The following is a 21,651-nucleotide window of genomic DNA, read 5'->3' on the forward strand; positions in this document are numbered from 1 at the left end:
TTCCATATTTAAGCCACCCTCTCCCAGCTCAACCCCAGGGCTAGAGATGCCTGGTACTACCAGTCCTGTGCCTGTTTAAATCAGCAGTGCAAATTGTGTGGATTCTCAGTTTTTCCCATTACTGGCCACGAATTCAGCTTTCTCAGGTCAACTAAGTTAGTTCTTGCCTTTGTCCTGTTTTCCAGCAGCATTTTTTTCCTTCTCTTTGTGGATTTATGTCTAACTCTGTTACTGTGGGATTTTGAGAGAGAGCAAAATTAGTTTAAATTGTTTAGTCCTCTAACCTCTTCAGTTGTATAAAGGCAGCCATTTTTCTTTTAAAATGTACTAAGAGCATAACATACTTCTTCATATGTTATTCAAATCCTTGTCTTCAAAGTGGGGTCAGGACTAGTAGTGCATCTCACGGGAGCTTGTTGAAAATGCAATCTCAAGCCTCGCTCAGACCAACCGAATCAGAATCTGCATTTTAACAAGATCCCCAGGGGACTTGTATGGCCATTAAAATTAGGGAAGCATTGTAGTTTTATAATCATTTGATTTTCCTTCACCTGGAGTGGTAAATAAATGTGCAACATAGGATATTTTCTTATTTTTAATTTTAATTTTCAGTTTTATTTCTCTATAGTGTTTCTGCCACCCAGTTAGCAGACAAGGTAGAGAAGACAGTTCTGGAGCATTTGAAGCCTCTCCTGGTCAAGGCTCAGGTAATCTAGTTCATCTCATTTGCTTGTCTTTTGGAAGTTCTAGAATAAAAAGAGTTGTTACAAAGGTCACATTGACCTTTTGTAGGACTGAATGTTTGGCAGCTGCAGGCTGCAGTGCTTGCAGATCTGTGGTGTATGCAGTGGTCCCCAATCTTTTTGGCACCAGAGACCAGTGCTCCTGTGAGAATCTAATGCCTCATGATCCAAGGTGGTAATGCCAGTGCTGGGGAGCAGCTGCAAATACAGACGGAGCTTCGCTCACTTGCCCACTGCTCATCTCCTGCTGTGCGGCTCAGTTCCTAACAGGCCACGGACCAGTACTGGGGCTTGGGGACCACTGCTGTATAGTGTGGGAGTAGTGCGTGCAAGAGCCCCTTGTGGACACCCACAGACCACTCTACACTATTGATGTGTCTTCCATTGTGGGTTAGGGATAAAGACAAGGGGAAAAGAAAGTCCCACTGTTGAGAAAGGTAATATTTTAGTTTGGGGAATGAGTTTAGATTATAGTTTCCATTCTTAATCAAATAGATCTATTGGTAATGTTAGTGTTCAGTTAATTGCTTCTACTCTAATCCTGTGCTCTTTCACCTTAGTGGTTTGGAATGGTTAGCTCTATTTTCCCAAAGGAGAGAGACGTTAGGACAGCTTCGGTTCACATACCAGTACTTTTTTGAAGATGAAATTGCACACAGCATCACCAACAGGTTGTGCCATCCTCCTATAAGCAGTAAGCTGAATGCTGTGGCTAGACCCTGTAGATCTACCCTGTTAATAGAAACAGTCTTGTTTATATGAATAGATGAGGCCACAGAAGAATATTGTCATCTTAAATGGAATGAAATGATGTTCTGGGTTCCTGAACAGGCCACTAAATTTCTGTATCTCTAGTTTAAGAAATGTTAAATTATTATTAGACTTCGTGGAAATCTCATGAATGTAGAACTGGGAGAGCACTTAGAGACCAAATCGTCCATTCTCCTCATTTTATCAATGAGGAAACTATGGAACAGAGAAGTGGTGTAATTTTATCAAAACACACAGTTACTCCGACAACGTTTACAAAGTTGAGGGAAGAAGTGGGGCAGAAAGCCAAGATCAACACATGGCATTTAATTTTGTGATGACAAAATGCTTTGAATTGCTGCAAAAAGCCTAGTGTAGCTAAAGCTGACAAACAGTTTCACACAGAAGTTATTCTGGTAACAGGATTCATTTGTACTAATACGAGTTGTACATTTTGTTAATTCATGAACATGCTTGTCTGTTTTAATAGAGAGTCAATTCTTCTCTGGAAGCAGATACTCATTTGAAGGGTCGGCCATCAGTAAACACAGAGACAGCCCAGCCTGCAGAGGAGGTGTGTGTTGTGTGGTGTGGGTATTATGACTGACACCAGTATTATTACGTGATAATGTCTTCAATTGTAAGGAAAATGATGTGCAGATTACTTTGCAAACACTAGGTTATCCTACTCTAGAAGGGTGGAAGTTGTTTTTTATATTAATTCTTACAGTGTATATTTAGAATTATGACTCAGATCAGCCTTGCAAACAGCTCACAGAAATCTCTAGAGCCACAGGTTTTTGTCAGTGGCTCGCTTTTTTTCCTCTCCTCCTGATGACAGAATGTAGGTGCACTGTGTGACCCTGAATGTTGATGGCCTGCAGTAGAAGGCTGGTTATCCCATTTCCTTTCATTCAGCCTAGTTTTGTTCATTACCAGCCTAATTTCCTTTATGCTTAAAGCTTTATATTTATTGTTAGGCAAGCATGTTTTAAGTGCCCAGTAATGACCAGTATCTGGCCTAGTAAAGAAGGTAACCCAGGGAAAAAGGAGAACATCTGAGGAAAAAACAACAACATATACTGTGTTTGCCCACCGTTGTGCTCTTCCTTGGAGGACTTGTGGTTAATATTTGTGGGAATGCTCGTACCCTGCCTAGGGCTGTGAGTGGAAGGTGCCGATTGCATCTTTGTGGAGATTGGGAAGAAGTTGCTTTATTTGCTCAGAGCAAGTGTGATGGTTTCAGAATTAGAAGGAAGTTGGAATGAAGCTCCACCAGCCCAGTGACCTTAGGAACAGGAGGAGAGTAGATTTCGAGACTGTATCCCTATTCTAATTATTAAGCAGTATTTTAGCTGCAGCATATTTTCTTAATCTTTGTGATTATAAGTTTATCGTACCGATATTTTGTGACAGAATCTCATCTGAGGTAAGGCTTCTAAGACTAGAAGCTGAAAGCCTACATTTAGCTCTTACAGATAAGGTGTGCTATGGCTTGGTGTTCTGTGCAGCACAGCCATCAAATGATGTTTTTTTTCCCAGCAAAAAATGAGACTAACCTCTAATCTAGAGAGGCAACTCTATGTGGCATTTTAATATGAAAAAGAAGTGATTGCAAATGCTGTCAGTGAAGTAGACACATTTAAATATTATTAAGAATGATCAGCCTTCTATATAAGTATTATACTGTAGGCATTAAATGGTCTTTAATACAACTTATTGAAAAAGTAAAGTAACTCTATCCATTTGTAGTATTCTGGGCTGCTGTTAAATATCAGGATTGTTTGCAAAGAGTTTCCCAGGCTGTACCACCAAGAGTTAATGTTTATAAATAACTGAGTAAAAACAAACCAAAAACCTCATTGAAGTTGGCACGATGAAGTAAAAAGAGTTATTTTGCTGTGTTAACTTATAAAAGAGCTATGGAACTTTAAGTGCAAATTCTCAGAATTCTCATTTCTAAAATGGAGGAACATTTGCTGCACTTGATGAGTAAAATACAACTCTCAGTAGGCTTACTTATAGAAAGGATGGACAAGGTCTTGGAAGGGTACTATTATAAAATATTTGTCTATTGCTGTTTCTCTTGTCATTAACTGAACTTGCAAATGAAATACATTTTTCCAAAATGTGTGAATTTTTTAAAATTAAAGTTATATAGGCACATGGCTAAAAATTCAGACAATCCAGAAAAAGTATAATCTAAAAAGTTAAACCTCACTACAGACAGATACCATATGCTGTTCTGTACCCAGCTTTCTTTATATTTTGATGATCTTTCCATATCAGCACATTGAGACCTTATCTTTTTTAATGGCACATAATATTCTTCATATTCTATTCCTCATAGATGAAAACTATTACACATGAAAATATATACATCCTAATTAACTAGACCTGTATTAATTGTTCAGTTGTCTCTAGATTTTTTGTAATTTTATCGTATTGATTATTCACCTAATTTTTATTTCTTTACTATGATTAAGGTTGGACATTTCTTCATATCTTTATTGGTCATTCATATATTTTCTTCTGTGAGTGAACTGTCGAAAGATTTTTAACATTGGCTATGGCACTAACCATTCATTGAGTGTCTTACTTTTTGCCAGCCACTGTGCTAAATGTCCCATTATGCAAATACTCGTGTAATCCTTACAACTCTGAAATAAAGCTCTGATTATTATTTCCATGTTACAGATGAGATAATTGAAGCCCAGGGAAGTTAAGTAAACTTGCCTACAGTTGCAGGCATATCAGTGGGCAGAACCAGGATTTAGTTCCAGAAATATCTCATTCCAAAGCCTGAAGTGATCATTTTGCCAGCAGACATTCTTTGCAAAAGCCTCTTTCAGAGCAGATTATAGACATGTGTTAGAATCATATATAGACATATATTAAAATCAAAAGAGATACAATGTATGTAAAAATGCTTTGCAGGCTATAAAGTGCTTCGTGAATGTCAAGAATACAAGGTCAAACTCTCCTGGGTTATAGATAGAAAGTGTCAAGCAAAGACAGTCATGAACTTTGTGATGTCATGAACAGACATTTTTTACAAAAGCATTGAACCAAATAAGAATAGATACATTCTCTGAAGTATGCAACCTGTAAAATATTGGACATTCTTCTGAGTATAGCACAAGGAGGATATTTGCTTTACCAAGTGGCAAAACAGGTAATGATGATAATTTATGTGGGCAGTAATTGTATTACTTGGTTATTAATGCTACCATTTAAATGACTGTGGTAAAAATTGTACTGATGTTAGTGCTTTTGATATTTACTCACCTAGGAGAGGTTTGATTGAATGTAGAAACTTTGACAGTTGGAGCACTACGTGGTTGGTTCATTATGATCAGAATTCATCTTTAAGTTCCTTTATTGTCTTTGTATTGCCTTTCTATCACCCTTCCATGTTTCGTAGGCTACTGCTGTTAATTGTGAATTCAACAACATTCATCAGCTGGATAATTTTTTGGAAGATACCACTCATGAGTTCTGGGCAGTGACTCATTCTAAGATCTTGGAGCCTGACACCTTAGCCACCTTGGGGGACAACAAGGACAGCCCATATCTGGAGACCATGATGATCCGAATGGAGGAAATGGAAGTAAGGCTCTGGTTGGCCCCCGGGGACTGGCCTTTGCTAAGTGCAGCTTCTCCACGTGCTTCTGTAGTACTTCTGAATCACATGGTCCTGGTTTTAAATCCTAGCTCAACTGCCAACCAAGTGTATGACCTCGGTAAAGTAACTTACCCTCTGTAATAAGTAGGATATTTTTAAAGATAAAATGAGGCATGAATTATTAGCACACTACCTGACAACTCTGGAAATGATCATTATTAATATTCCCTGATGTCGTTGATATGTGATTCAAAAAACACCAGGACCATCAACTTCTTCATCCCTCAGTCTGTAAATGCTGTTCAGGTGCCTCTTCCACCCTGCTGGCCTGTGATCCTGGCAAATCACAGATAAGTTTACCTTTCTTAATCCCCATGGTACTATTTTAGAATGCTTTTCTCAGAATTTTTGATCTCAGAAATTATTTTGATCTCAGAACAATTCTGACCCTAGGATTGTTCAAGCAGGAAATTGAGACACAATAAGGGAGTAAGTGATATAGCTAAAGTCACAAAAAATTTCCCCCAGAGCTAGGATCCAAGTCTCCTAACTCCCAATTCAGCTATTTCTTTTTAATTGCACCATGATTAAATCTCATTTTGGCTTTGCTGCTACATAGAAACATTAAAGAGAAGATAATTTTTTGTTGCTTTTTGAAAATTTAAAGACATATAGTTTATCCTAGTACTTGTATTACTTGGTTAATTTGATTTTCCCTTCTTGAGACTGTCTAGACCAGAAGTGTCCAAAATGGTAGTATCTAGCCACATGTGGCCATCTAAATGTAAATTAAGATTAAACACTCACATTTCAAGTGGTTAGTAGTTTGTGACTGCTATATTAGATATGGCAAATATAGGCCATTCCATCATCGCTGCAAGTTCTAGTGGGCAGCGCTGGTCTGAATTAGGTTAGAATAATCTCATTTTATTTTAGTCTCACCCAGTAAACTGATCACTTCTTAGCCTGCAGATGCCCATTTCTAGCAATGTGTCTGTATCAGATATATCTACTGAACTGTTCTTACAAGCTCTGGTTTGTAATGAAACTAATTTTTTTCTCATAAATTAAACTTTTTTTTTTTTTTTTTTTAAAGAAATACCAGGAGACAGTTCGCCAAAGGTATAATAAAATCGTATATACTGACCCTCATCTTTGGATGCAGGAAGAAAAAAATGGTGAGTGTTCCCCCCTAGTTTTTCAAAACCCCAGCATTATATTCTGAAAAATTTCAAACATACAGAAAAGTTGAAAAATTCTACAGTGGACACCCATATACCTGCCTTCTAGGTTCTACAATTAACATGTTGCTATATTTGCTTTGTCATATATTTATCCTCTATCCATCCATCAATTTGTGTTATTTTTGGATGTATTTTAAAGTAAGTTGCAGACATTAGTACACATCATCCTAAAACATTTCAACGTGAGTATCAGCAACTAGAGTTTAACATTTATTTATGGCTGTTTCCTTTTGAGATAAAATTTACATATAATAAAATGCACAAGTGTTAATTGTGTCATTTGATGAGTTTTGATAAATGGATACATTTTTGTTACCCAAACTCCTATCAAAATATACTCTGTATCATCACTTCAGAAAGTTCTCTTAAGCTCCTTCCCATTCGGTTCCCCACCACCCAGGCAACCATTGTGCTTTTTTTTTTTTTTTTTATAGAATAGTTTCCCTATTCTAGAATTTCATAAATATGGACTCATACATGCGTATACTCTTTTGTCTGAGGCTTCTTTCATTCAGCGTGTTATAGATTTATCTATGTTACTTATTTCCTATCGCCACTGTAACAAATTTAAGTTTGTGACAAGTTAAAGCACAAATTTAGTGATTTAAAACACAAATTTATTCTTTTATAGTTCTGAAAGTCAGAAGTCTGAAGTGAGTTTTAAAGGACTAAAATCAATGTGTTGGCAGCTTCTAAGGCTGTCTGCATTTCTTGACTGGTAGCCATACTACTCCAGACTCTGCTTCTGTTGTCGCACTGCCTTCTCTTCTGTAGTCAGATCTTCCCATGACTGCCTATGATAAGAACACTTTGGTTACATTTAGGGCGCACTCCATTAATCCAGGATACTCTCCCCATCTCAAGAGCCTTAATGTAAAATCCCCTTGCTGTAGAGGAGAACATTCCCAGGTTACAGGGAATGCGAATACCTTGGGGGGGCCATTATTCAGCCTACCACACTTGTATCAGTAGTTCATTCCTCTTCATTGCTTAGTAGTATTCCATTGTGTGTATGTACCACATCTAGTTTATCCATCTGCCTGTAGATTTACACTTGGTTGTTTCTAGTTTTGGACTATTAGAAATAAATATGCTATGAATATATTCATGTATAGTCTATGTGGGCTTTCATTTTTATTTTTCTTGGATAAACGCCTAAGAGTAGACTTACCAGGGCATGGAATTAGGTATATGTTTAACTTTATAAAAAACTGCTAGACCTTTCCTCAAAGTGGCTGTACCATTTTTATACTCCCATCTACACTGAGTTTCTGTTGTTCAGTATCCTTGCCAACATTTGATGTTGTCAGTCTTTTTTATTTTTTTCATCCTGACCCATTTATGGTTGAAACTAAAAAATAGAAGATACTATTCGTCTTTTTTTTAGTTGTAACCATTCTAGTGGGTATGTAGTGATGTCTCGTTATGGTTTTAATTTCATTTTCATGATGAATAATGTCTAGAACACTTTCAAGTAATTACTAACCATTTGTATATTTTCCTTTGTGAAGTATCCAAATCTGCTTTTTTTAATTGGTTGTCTTTTTATTTTTGAGTTATAGAAATTCTTTATGCATTCTGGATACCAGTTGTTTGTCAAATATATATATATTTTTTAAATGCCAGCTTTATTGAGATATAATTCAGATACCATAAAATTCACCCTTTTACAGTGTATAGTTTTATAGTTTTTAGTGTATTTACAAAGTTGTGCAAACATCACTACTATCTAATTCTAGAACATTTTTATCACCCTAAAAAGAAGCCTTGCATCCATTATCAATCTTCCTCGTTACCCCTCCCCTCCCCCTAGCAGCCACTGATCTACTAAAGGTTTGCAAATATTTTTTCTCCATCTATGGCTCTCCTATTTTCTCAAATGTGTTTTATTATGAGCAGACATTTTTAATTTTGATAAAGTCAAACACCAATTTTTCGTGTATTATTTTTGCTTTCTTTGATCTTAGAAACTTTGCCTACTACTAATTTGAAAAGAGTCTCTTCTTTTCTTCTAGAAACTTTATGGTTTTAGCTTTTATGTATAGGCCTATGATTCATCTTGAATAAAAGTGTGTCTGTGGTTTGAAATTGAGGATTATTCCTCCCCTCCCCCAATAGATATCCATTTGTTCTCATACCATTTTTTGAAAAGATTTTCGCTTTCTCCTCCACTTTTAAAAATTCATATATACATATTTTGGTTGCAGTTGCTAGGCTACTATTACAGTTTTAGCTGGGAAGTGTTACTCAAATTCTATCTGACTCATGTTTATCGGTTTCTACCTTACTCAATGAAAGGAGGAGAATAAAATATGGTTAAACATTACCTCTAAAGGAATTTAAGTATGATGAGTACTGAGGGATATAAGGGAAATTTTAGGTATTGAAGGTTTAAAACAAAAACTTCTGTTACATACAGTTTCTTAAAAATATGAGTTTGGGGTATTGTTTTAGAAAAAGTATTCTCTCTTGTCAAATTTTGACAGAGGGATGAGCCATCTAAACATAATCCAAATTTGTTCTTTTTATGTTTTCTGTAATTTTCAAGCACTCTATTCTATGTTCGTGTTGTTTTCTCTACTCCAGCTTCCATTATCATATATATAGCAGTTGAACCATTCTTCAAGGCTTGACTCACATGATCCCACTTGCGTAGTGCTTGCAGTGCTTTTCCTGGTATTCCTAAGCTGGAACTTGGCTTTCTTCCTCTGAACTCTCATAGATTCCTGGCATGACCTACCATGTGCAGAGCTGTTTGTAGAGGGTTCTTATCTCTCCCAGCTAGGCCACAGATCCTTTGAGGCAAGAGGGTTTGTCATATTCATTTGTGTCTCCCACTGTGCCTAGCACAGGCCTGGCATAGGGCGGACCCTTCTAATCATGGCTTAGTGACTCAGTGGGAAGGGAAATGTTGAAGGGCAGTTCATCTCACTGATGGTTTGGCCATTGACCGCAAAGTTAGGTTGCATCACACAAAAGTTAGTCTTACCTAGAACTCAGTGTTCTCTTCTTTTTCCAAGGGCAATTTGAATTATTAGTCACTGTCTATGACTCTGCATAAAGTCTAGGTGTGCTTTGAAAAGGAGCTCTTGAGAACACTAGGACTGAAATGAATTTTTGGACACTTTATTTCTAGAATTATGAAACCATGTTAATAACTTTATGTTTCTAGTTGTTCTGATTGTATGTTCAGTTACAACTCCAAACCAAATTTAAAGTGATTTTTGAATTTTGAAGGGTCTAATCTGTATTTCTATATCTTTTTTTCTATGAACAATTGAAAATTGATTGTACTCTCTAATGTTTTTACAAAAACTGACTTCTTATGCAGTATTTCTGGCAGTAAAAATCATAAGCATATAAATGAGCCAAAGAAAGTTCTTTGCTTTAGAGATGCTTCTTACCTAAGAAAAGGACAGATCTTCTTACACTTGAAATGCATTTAAAATTATAAATAATCCAAAACTCAAAAGAGCTGTCAAGCCTGCAAGGTATAGTTAATAAGTTAATGTTTTGACTGTCATCATGCAGATTTTCCAGCAAAGCCCATTGACAAATTAAATCAGCTAATTAAGTGTTCAGGTGTAAGTGGTTTTTTTCCCTTCTCCCTAATCAAACCACTTAAAGGTTAAAAAACAACTAATGGAACCCACATAGCCTGGGGCTTTGCACAGACCTCTTCATGGAGTCTTCCTCCGAGCTAGCCTCTAGAGGCTTCAAAAGTTCCTTCTTTCTCAAAACTGATTCTTCCGTGGTTTGTTTCTTTGTAACTTTTAAATTCACCTTTTTTCATTTAAAATGAGAATTTTTTCCCATTGCACTGCTCGCTAAACCTGTTATGCTTACAAGGTGTACATATGACTTCCTCACAGGTTATTGGCCACTAGGACAGCTCTGATATATACACTGACTTTTCTTTATATGCATGCAGTCATTTTATTCCTCTCTTTTTCTAGACCAGAAAATCCCAGCAGTAAATGGAAGGTCCCTTTCTCCTCATCCAATCAGGATCACAAAGACAGTTGCTATCAAAGACCCCGACGTGAACATCATGTTAGAAAGGCCCTGTAATGGCAAGTAAGTGGCAACGAGACTGTCTGATTTCATTGTAGTTGGTTGCCTTTGATGTTGTTGAATTTCATATTCCTTCAGTTCCCACAAGTCAGAGAGAAATTTTTCTTTTGAGAGAGATCTTGCCAACTCCAAGATGGCTCAGTAAAATAGTATGTGTTTAAGGTGGGTATAGAGTATGTTGCATCTTATGGAGCCTGATTCTTACTCTTGTAAGCATCACATTGGCACATGTGGTTGTGCTGATAATTACCGTAGGATTTGTTTTAAGAATTCCTTTGTCTCCAGGTCAGGAATTCTTACCGTGTGGAGGGTTAGTCCAGTGGAAAGGGGAAACGATAAGCGATGATAAGATGTTGAGTTTTGTTCAGCATGAGAAAGAGAAAGTAAGCCTTTATCAAACCATGGATGCAAATCAGCAGTTTACCCTTGCTTACAGATGATTTTGAGTGCTTTCATAATTTTTATTTGCTTTCAGTTCCCTGGATGAAAGTGTGGGAACAGAGGAGAAATCAGAGAAAAGAGAGGCTCCCCTACTCTCCCTTTCAGAAGATCCTCAGCAGCAAGAGGGTCGCGCTGCCCTCTTTGTCCCACCCAGTATGCGGCGCAGCATTGGTGACTACTGCAGCCGTTTCGAGCAGTACCTCCGGATGGTATCCCATGAGGCCGTGGGCTCCTTCAATCCATGGCTGATCGCCGAAAGGTCAGTAAAGTGTTATGTGCCTCTGTTTAGGAGCCAAGCGCCAAATGTTAACCGACAGAAGGGCTGGAGAAAGGACTGGCCAAGGTCTCGTGCTGTGCTTTCGGGCCCTGGAGTTCCAGAGGTTGCTTTTGGGTTAGCAGGTTTCTCTGCTAACTACCTTTTTGCAGGTAGAGGAGACTAAGACAACCTGGGTGATGCCATGCAAAGTAGCATTCTGCAGCCTCTCCTTAGGCAGAGGCACAATATTTAAGTCAGAGAGGATTTCCTGTTGCTGTTGGTGAGGACCATGTCCATCAGAGAACACAAAATGTTGCTGGGGCTGGAAACAGTTATGGTTGTGAAATCTTAATGGTTGGGACAAACTTGCACACAGGAGCAGCAGGCCTTCAGACTTTACAGCATTTTCTTTAACCCTCCTTCGGAGAGTCCCCTCCCTTGAGAAAGGTTGTTTTGTGGAGTTGAAAAACAGCCCTATTACTGCTAACGTTTTGAAGAATGGCTAGCCTTTTTTATGTAAATAGTTGAAAAATATGTGTAAATTTATTCTTTTTAAATAGGGCCCAAATTTAAATTCCTCATGGATATCACTTTATAACAAACATGCAAATATTTTTCATCATCGAGCTAATGGTATACTATGATTTCATTTCTTTCTTGAACAAGTTTTAAACATATTCCAGGAGTTAATAATTGCTTCTTTTTTATTTGCTTGCTGTTTTATATATTTCTTAACTTTCCACACACACTAGCTAGTCAACAGCTCTCAATGTAATTTTCCTCTTGATCAGATATATTACTTAATCCTTGTTTCTCGCCTCCACCCCCTACTCTTTCTCTTGAGACCCTCTTTCTCCTACCCGTCTGGCCCAACTGGTTTTTAGATCTGCATGTGATTCTTGCCCTGAGACTTCCCTTCAGTGCCCTGAGTGTTAGATTTTCTCCCTCTCACATTAGAGTCCTTATTTTCTAGTGCCCTTGTCTCCCTCTTTCTTGGTTTACTCTCTTTTTTGATGGAGCATATCCTGCTTTGTGTATTGAAGGACATTTCTTGAGACTTACATATTTGAAAGTGTCTTTATTCTATCTTCATATTTGATAATTTGGCTAGGTTTTAAATTACAGGTTTATTTTTTTCGAAGAATAGAATATATACTTTTTTCTTTTGTGAGGATGAAAGAGGGATTGTTACTTAGCTGCCAGGAGCAGGGGTGGAGACCTATCAATCTACCTTCTCATTTTGCAAATTTTCAACCCATGCCCTCATATTTTACCCCTTACTTCGCTCCACCTTTCTGAGTCTCTCTGATGTTTTTGTCTCTGAGACAAATCAGCTTGCTTTTTCTTGGCATCTCCCTATATAGACACTTAGGTTTCAGCTTTCTCTATATTGCTGAATCAGCTACGATTCTTCTGTGTGCTTTTTATCTTCTGAAAATCTTGGACATTTCTCATCGACTTTTGTCTTTCTTTTTCTCTTTGTAGATTTAGATGTTCATTTTATATATTTCCTTTGATTTTAGTGGAGTTTTGGATAGGAACGGAGATAATCACTTATGTTCAATCTCTCAGGTTTAACCTGAAGTCCTGAGACTTCTCTTTAACATAGGGTGCCCTTCAAAGCATATGAGACCTTTTGTTCTGGTTGGGATGCACATTTGTTCTGTGGAGGAGGAGAATAGGTAAACTTGACTTGCTTCTATGTATAAACACACAGTCCTGTAACATGTTCACTCATTTTCCCAGAATCTGTCTATATTGGTTAGGCTAATTGGCATATTAGGAAATCCAAAAACCAGCCAAAGAAGATATAATGTTCCATGTATGTTCTTACCACTTGATAAATGATATATTATGTTCATAGTTGTTTTGTTGATATAGGGAAAAGCTTTCAGCTTATAAGGAATAATAGGGCAAAGTGTGGCAGACAGAGCTATTAAAATATGCCTGGATTTTTACAAATGTTCTCTTCCTCTGCTATCTTTTGGCCTTCGCATAATAGTGCATCTGAATTTTCTAGCTCTGTTTTTGATCTCTCGTTTTTGTTTCTGATTTGAGTGTCCCAAAGATAGCTATATTGACCATATCTTGAAAAATTATCCTAAGACAGTTGACTTCATTTAACAGCCTCTTGCATGAGGGAGAACTTAAATGGCTTTTTTCTTTCTTTTAATGTCTCCATTTCTCCTTACACCTGAAAAAAAGCACTTTTCCACTGATCGAAGGGAGCAGATGACATAAACTGGATGTAAATAAAAGGTTGGTTGTGAAAGGAAGGGCTTAAGGTGATACTTTGATGAAAGTAAACTCTTAAGGTTCCTGATTTGAAAAGACATTGATCATATGCATTTATCTTTACTCCCTGTATTCCTATCCAACTGTATGTCACTAAAAAAATAAAAGGTGTGAACCTATAAATGACAGTAAATAAGAAAATTTTGGAAGCAATAAAATTTTGGAAGCCATAAAGCAGTTAGACAAATAACGAATGACTTCGCAGACCTGAGAGAGCCCAGTGCCTGATGAGGGTGAAGCCAAGAACCAGGTTGATTAATGCAGAAGAACATTGGGAAGATTCAAGAGTGCAAGTGAGTCAGAAAATGGGGGGCCTGGTTGCAACTCTCATTCCTGAATATAGCAGGTAGGTGAGATGACCAGACATTTGATGAAAGCCATGGAAGATACATAGCCTCTTATAACAGATAAAAAGAACAATGAGGAAGCCAAGACAATGCAGGAAGGAGAATAAAACATTAAAAACAAATTAGAATTAATATTCTCAGGGAAATAAATGAAGCTATTACGTCATGAAACAGGAACAGGATACTATAAAAACAACTTTCAAAGAATAAAACAAAAGTTCTTAGAAAGTAAAAATATGGTGGCTGAAATAAATTGATTAGAGGGATTCAAAAAGATCTCTCAGGAGGGAGTAGAAAAAGATATAAGGAGATAGATAATAGAGAAGAAAAGATTTTAAAAATTAGAGGATTTTGTGGGATATCCAGTGTCTTAACTCAGGCTGCCACAACAAATACCATAGGCTGAGTGGCTAAACAACAGACATTTATTTCTCACAGTTCTAGAGGCTGAGAAGTCCAAGATCAAGGTGCCAACATACCCATGTCTGGTGAAGGCCTGTCCTGCTTCCTGGTTTGCAGACAGCCGTTTTCTCACTGTATTCTCACATGGCTGAGAGAGAGAGACCTCTTTTATAAGGGTACTAATTCGATTTATGAGGGTTCCACCCTCATGACCTAAGTACCTCCCAAAGGTTCCACCTCTAAATACCACAGTGGGGATTAGGCTTTAAGATATGGATTAGGACATGGGACATATAAATTCTTAGTCCATAGCATCCAATGTCTGAATAATAGAGGATTTCCAGAACATGAGAACAAGGGAAAAAGGAATAGGAAATTATCAAATATATATATATATATATATATATATATATGAAATTACATAAGACTATTAGTCCCTAGATTGAAAGAGTTTATCAGTTGTCCACTGTGAGTGAGTGAGCGAATAAATGAGTAAATAAATAGAACACACCATGGTACCTCATTATGAAAAGGAAATTTGGGTATCCCATTGTAAGGAAGAGGTGGAAAAAGGTTCCAGAGAATTAAAACTGGGCATATTCACATGATCAGAAGTAAGAATGACATACTGTTTCCAGTAGTAACATTGCTAGGCAATAATAGAGCATACTTTCAAAATTTAACCTAGAAATCTGTGCTTATTAGCCAAATTATCAATTAAATCTAAGGATAAAATAATGACATTTTTTAGCTATGCAAATGTCCAAAAATCTAGTTCCCATGCACTGTCAGTAAGCTAATGGAGGATGCATGCTACCAGGGCAAGATGTACATTGAGAAAGAGGAAGACAGGATGATCTAAGAAACTTAGACTCCAACATGGAACTTCCAGAAAAATGGCAAAAGCTCTTTGTAAGAGAAGATTTTTCAGTGAGCATAGAAAGCAACTAGTCTAGATTGGAGTCAGAGGACAGAGGACTCCAGGAGGAATGGTTCCCAGAGGGGGAAGGCAGGGTGAGGAAGGTTAAAAAGAAGAAAACAGATATATTACTTAACGTGTTTAAATGTATTGGGAGTACCTTGGTATTTCATAGTATGATGAATTATTGTATAGAAGAATAGGAATAAAGAAACCAAAGCAAATATAAAAACGAGGTAATCACTTCTGCTTATAGTAATGATGCACATGGTAATTTGGACCACTTTTCCCAGTGAGGATAACTCTTAATAGAAAAGCCAGATTAAAAATAAAGCATACATACTGGAAGGCATCAGGAAGTTAACTAGGTAATAAAGAATAACTGGGGCAGGATCCTGGAGAAGACAGAGACCCAGGGAGGTTAGCCCGTTGTCTGGCACTGGAGCGTCATTTCTAGAGGGAGATAGTGACATTTTGGATGGCCTTTTCAGATCAGAGGACAGAGGTGGGAATTCAGGGCTTGCTGTGATAGGGGAGGTGCCCTGGTGAACTTCCCTCAGTTTTGATTGGGACCCTGAAGGGTGTCACTCTGGAAATAAGGATGACCTGGATGCCAGTAGGCCCTCTCTCAGACTGCATGCAACTCCAGATTATTTCAATTCCTGAAATTATATTGAGATGATTCTAGATTATTGAACCCCAGGCACCAGGCAGAAACAAACATAAATATTCTCTGAAGGTATATGACATCATCTTAGGACTTAAATTATTTCTAGAATTTTCAAATAGAATGGCTGGTATGTGGTGAAGAATAACCAGGCAACAGAGAGATATGACAATAAGAACAGATTCACAGTAGCTTTGAGTATTGGACCTTTCAGACACAGACATTAGAATAACTGTGACTGCTACAATGCAGGGAATTGATAGAAGAAAAAAAAAAAACTATTACTGCTATGTTCATAGAGATAAAAGACACAATTTAGAATTTTGAGAGAGAACAGGGAACCTAACTAAATCCAAATGAACATTCTGGAACTAAAAATACGATTTCTGAAGGATTCATTGGATGGACTTAATAGCAAATTAGACACATCAAAAGAAAAAATTAGAGACTGGGGACATAGGACAGAAGAAAATCTCCAGAGTGATGCATGGAAACATAAAAAAGATGAAAATAAAGAAAAGATAAAGGGACAATGTCTAATATATATGTGGCTGGAGCCTCAGAAGGAGAGGAGAGAAAGAGAATAGCTAATAATTTCCCCAAGGTAACAAAAGGCATCAAGTCATAAATTCAAGAAGCTCTAATAGCCCAAGAAAGAAAAATAAAAATAAATTTATACATAGACCTATCATAGTGTTGTTAAAAAATTAAAGATAAAGAGAAAATCTTAAAATCAGCTGGAGGAAGGAAAAAGGATAAACAGAAACAATGGAAGCTGGGAGACCTGGCATATCTCTTAAAGTTCTAAAGAAAAGAACCCCAATCCAGAGAGTTAAGCCAAATAAAACGTATTTCAGAAAGGAAGGTAAGAGAGATTTCAAACCGTGTTGATAAAATTAACAGTAGACCTTCATGATAGGAAATATAAAAAGGATATTTTTTAAGCAGAGCAAAAACAGTCACAAATGAAAGGTTATAAATATAGGAAGGCATGAATTTTTGAAAAGGTCAATATGTGGGATGAATGAATATCGACTGTATAAAACAATAAACTGATGTCTTATGGGTGTATGTCTTAAACACAAAATAACAATAGCATGTAAGTCAGGAAGGTAATAAATAGCATTCGTGTTCTAAGGTCCTTGCATTGTCTGAGAAAATGGCAAGAATATCAATGTTAGACTTTAAGTCAGAGATTCTTATTGTTATCTAGGGTGGCCACTAAAAGAATAGTAAGAGTGTATAATTTGCAAGTTAATAGTGAGGAAAAAGTGTAATGAAAATTCAGAAAATCCACAAGCAGGCAAGGAAGAAGAGAGAACAAATAGACAAATAGTATTTTAGTAGCGGAAGCTCAAATATGTCAATTACGTTAAATGAAACAGAACTGTACATGCAAATTAAAAGATAAGAGTTTGTCAGACTAACCAAACAGCTGGGATAGGAATGGGGTAAAAGGGATAAGAGAAGAAGGTGAGCGACACTTATTTGCATTTACCTTTTTTGAATAATTCTGACTTTTGGAAACATGTTGATGTTTCCTATACATCCCTCCAAATCAAGGACGGGGTAACCATAAATTAGAATACAAACAGAAACATGAACCTAACTGTATTTCTAGTAAATAATATTATGCTAAAGGGAGCAGGGACAGATAAAAACTAGTCTAAGTAACTTTTGAACATGGTATTTTGACTCTGTATCCTCTAGGTTAAAGACCAAAAGAACTGTAAACATACTAGATTCTAGTCAGTAGGTTTCTTTTACACTATGGCATGGGTTAACAATTCTAAAACTACTTTATAGTTTAGGATTGATCAAATAAATAAGTATATTGTGAATGAGAGCCAGATTTCTGAGGGAGGCTAGAATGACTCCTCTGTGTTGAATTAGGATTGGAGGTATTATGAATTTATGGTTTTTGATAGATATAGAAATAGGCAAGTGTATGGATTTGTCTGTCTGAGTCTATTGCAGAGAGGATTTAGAAGCAGTGAGCACATTTAGTGCCCAGATCATGGTTTCTAAGTACTATTTTCCATGAAAAGGCAACCAGGGCTCCTTGGAGAAATGGCCGATTTCAAGACTGGGGCTGGGAAAATGTAAGATGAGCCTGAAACATCATGTTGTTCCAGAAGGGAAGGCTTCAGAGAATGATGGAGACATGTCAAGAAGACCCAGGAGCTAGCTTGAAGGGGCTCCTACTGGCCAATCTGGGACATTTGAGTATCAAAATAAGTAATAATAGTAATGACTTACAAACTGTCAAATGAAATAAGAATCTACAAGCCAAGCTTGTATGAAAGAATGAGTGCATGAATGAATATAAATAAAAGCGAAGGAAAAGCTCTTCATTATAGTAAAATGACAACTATTGAATAAAGAAAGAATGATGGAATTAGAAAATCAGTGTTGGCAACCCTGTAATAATTGATTCAGGCAAGTTTGATGAGAAACAAGATATTTACATAGTCACACAGTATCTCCCCACAATATACTTATTAATTACAAAGGGAAAATAGTAATGCTTTACAAGGGAGAAACCTGGCAGACATCACTGTAACCAAGTGATAAATATTAACATTCTTCAGTAATAAGACAGCTATAAGGACTGAGGGGGCACTATAGCCCTGCTGTGGCATTTGTTCCAAAAATGTAAAACCTGAATCTGACCAGGAGGAAACACCGGACAGACCCAAATTGAAGGACATTCTACCAAAAAAGACCTTTACTCTTTAAAAAGTAAGGTCATGAAAGACAAAAACTGAAGAATGAGTCCAGATTAAAGGAGACTAAAGAGACATGACAGCTAAATGCAACGTGGGATCCTAGACTGAATCCTGGCTTAGAAAAAGTTTTCTTTTAATAGACGTTTATTTGGACAGTTGGCAAGATTTGTAAAAGGTCAAGATTTGAAAAATGTACTTAAGATTAGGTAATAATAGTATTGTATCGATGTTAATGTTATGATTTTTATAATTAAGGTTATTTAAGAGAATGTCCTAGTTTTTAGGAAATGTACACTGAAATACTTGAGGGATATCAAGTCTTCAAGTTACTCTCAGTTTGGAAAAAGAAATTTGTGTGCGTGCATGCATAAAGAGCGAGAGAACACAAACTTGGAGTCTCTTGCCCCCTGTCTCATAGAGAAGGCATGCACCCATTTCTGTCAGGCAGCTGGATATCTGTCAGTGGTGGATCTGGATTGGGGCTGGGTTGTAACTGGTCAGTGTCTGGTCACCACTGGTTTCAACTATCGCGAGGGTGAGGTCCGTCCTGTGTATAGTACAAGCCCTTCCCTCTAGCTTGACTTTGGGATCTAATATCTAATAAAGTAAGGTCTCCCACCTCGTTTTTCTTCTTCCAAAGTATCTTGGCTATTCTTGGCCTTTTGAATTTCCATTTAAATCTTAGAATTGACTGGGTGGTAAGTTCCCCAGCTGAGTAAAAGAGTGGCTCCCGTATTTGGCCGTACATACCTTTAGCTGTGTTGTTTGTCTTCCAGCTTTTCAGAAGAGCTGGTAGATGAAGCTCTGGGATCCGTGGCTGCTGAACTTCAGGATATATGTGAAGATTATGCAGAAGCTGTGTTCACCTCAGAATTCTTAGAGGCTGCTACATAAAGGCTCTCCAATATGGGGGCCCCTCATGTCACACTGGAGAAGGGACAGCACCACCCTTTGTTTTAGGCCACGAGAAATCTTTATCCTCAGCTGTTCATCCAGGTGCTGCCCACTGAAAGGAAGGAAATGCCAGTGAGGTCATCCTCTCCGCATTTTCTCATTGTCATAGCAATGATTTTGGTAGTTTATGATGGGGAATGTGTTGTATTTATCAGTACCCAGAAAACGTGAATTGATTATGACAATATAATATTTTCTGAATGTATGATTTTCCTATTGAAATACTATATTCATTCCACTGGCTCAGTTTGGTGATTAGAATGTTTTGAAAAGTAATAGGTGTATTTCACAAAGCGATTCAAATTGCTGTTGAACCTGTGGGTGACATCAGTGCCTACAACGTGCAGTTACTCTCTGGTCCTATCACCTGGCTCATGTTTTCATCTTTCACAGTTTCCTATCAGGACACCTGTATCCCACTGAGCTACAGACTTGTGGAAAGCAAAGGTTTGGTTATGCTGCCAAACCTCTGTTCTGTTGCAACTCATTAAAAATAGGAACTCACCAGTTACCAGTACATGACAGTAAACACCTTCTCTAATGTTCAATTCCTAGGTGGTTTTTCACATTTGAGTTCCTCAAAGTCTTTTATTGCTATGAGTTGATGTATTCTGATATACAAAACTTTCTCTGAATTCAGAGGAAGCTTGAGGACATCAGAAGTGGATCAGGCCTTGTGCGCCTGGTCGAAGGTACAGAGCTCACTTCCATCTCTGGTGAGTTCAGAGGTTTCTACATTTCTGCACCACAAAAGAACCTTGTGTGGGAGGAGAGAACAGATCTGGATGGTATGAATACCTCTGGGTCTCTCCAGAGAAAGGAAGAAACTTAAGAACCATGATAGCTTGGTCCTTGAATATCTTATAAGTAAGTCATATTTTACCTCCGTGTTTTTAGAAACTCTGAATTAAGAAAAAGAATATGTATAAAAATAAGGCCACTGTCTGGAAAAAGATTCCCTCATTTTTTTTGCCTGAGGTTTGGTTAAAGAAATGTGAAGAATGAGTGATGTGAGATGTACCCCATGGGATAATGTGAATCTTTTTTATAACATATATAATGTCATCTGGGATTTTTTTGCTGAAGTACAAATATTTCAGGTGATAATTTAAGCTGCTTGATCCCACTTATTTGTACAAAAATGACTTTTGTTTAATGTTAATGTTTTTCTGTTTAATTTTATATAACCTCAGAATTAAAAAGTCTTCAAGGGAAATTAAAATTTGAGAAGTTAAATGTATACACTTGAATTGATAGGAGTGTCGGTCATTGATAGCTTAATTTGTGGCAATTTTTACTGTGCTGGTTTTTTAAATAAACTCAGTATTTTAAAGTATGTACGTCTGTTTAAAATAATTTACAACTCTTTTTTTTCCCACAGACAAAGTGAAATGCGATTTACAGAAACCATGGAGAATACTTTTATATGTGATATGAACATAGTGGATTATTTGCCACCCCTTACCACCAGAAAGAAATAAATGATAGTAAAAGCTAACATTTTTTGAGCAATACTATGTACCAGGCATTGCTCTAAGTGCTTCCCACGTATTAATTTTTTTAATCTTCATATTATCTATGTGAGGTTGATACCATTATTATGCCTATTTTATTGACGAATAAAATTAAGCACAGAAAGGGCAAATAGTTTGATCAAATAAGCCTATATTCAGTGATGCCATGATCATGGATTCAGTTATTCCCATAAAGAAGACAATTTTGAGCGTTCACGCAAGTGCATTCTCCTGCCTCTTGTCCCTACTCAGCACATCTTAGGTCCTAGATTCTGTCATCAGGAGGATTCCTGTTCCTGAGCACTTCTTGTCCATGGAAGGGTCAAGTCCAGACTCCTTTGCTTTGTTTCAAGATCTTTCTAGTAGCTCTGTCTTTCTCTTCCCACCAGATGGTTCTCCCAGTCTCTGGCTCGGTGTGGGTGAGGCTTACACCTGCCTCCATGTCCAGGGTTTATTTTATAGCCCCTAAGATACAGGAAGTTAAATCCTTCAAAGATAAATTTTCCTGTTTGTAGCCTTGCACTATCCCAGACCTCTAGAATTTTTGTTCTTCATAAAGTCTGATTGTGTATAGGTTATTCTTTAATCCCATTTTTCTGGTGACCTATTCATGTGTTATTTTCAGAAATAGACATGTGTGAGTACAGCATTTCTGTGTCACTTAGTCCCAATTTACAGAGATGTTAAAATT

At 37.2% G+C, this 21,651-nt stretch overlaps 1 protein-coding gene across 7 annotated transcripts in view; it reads left to right on the forward strand.

Moving 5' to 3' along the window:
- KIAA0753 (KIAA0753 ortholog) overlaps positions 1-20,786 on the forward strand; it is a 65,779-nt gene extending 44,993 nt beyond the window's left edge. For 4 of the 7 annotated variants that reach the window (XM_025040184.1, XM_025040183.1, XM_015597409.2 and 1 more), the window contains 7 exons: positions 629-707; positions 1,984-2,067; positions 4,918-5,103; positions 6,215-6,296; positions 10,319-10,439; positions 10,912-11,136; positions 19,269-20,782. In XM_025040184.1, the coding sequence (XP_024895952.1) occupies positions 629-707; positions 1,984-2,067; positions 4,918-5,103; positions 6,215-6,296; positions 10,319-10,439; positions 10,912-11,136; positions 19,269-19,386 (895 nt within the window). In that variant the 3' untranslated portion in view covers positions 19,387-20,782. Of the gene's footprint in view, positions 1-628; positions 708-1,983; positions 2,068-4,917; positions 5,104-6,214; positions 6,297-10,318; positions 10,440-10,911; positions 11,137-19,268 lie in introns of all 7 variants that reach the window. The other 3 variants (XM_006922228.3, XM_015597411.2, XM_025040185.1) reach the window with 1 other exon arrangement.
- Positions 20,787-21,651: the final 865 nt, after the last annotated feature.

Source organism: Pteropus alecto, unplaced genomic scaffold (assembly GCF_000325575.1).
Source record: "Pteropus alecto unplaced genomic scaffold, ASM32557v1 scaffold398, whole genome shotgun sequence".
NCBI lineage: Eukaryota > Metazoa > Chordata > Mammalia > Chiroptera > Pteropodidae > Pteropus > Pteropus alecto.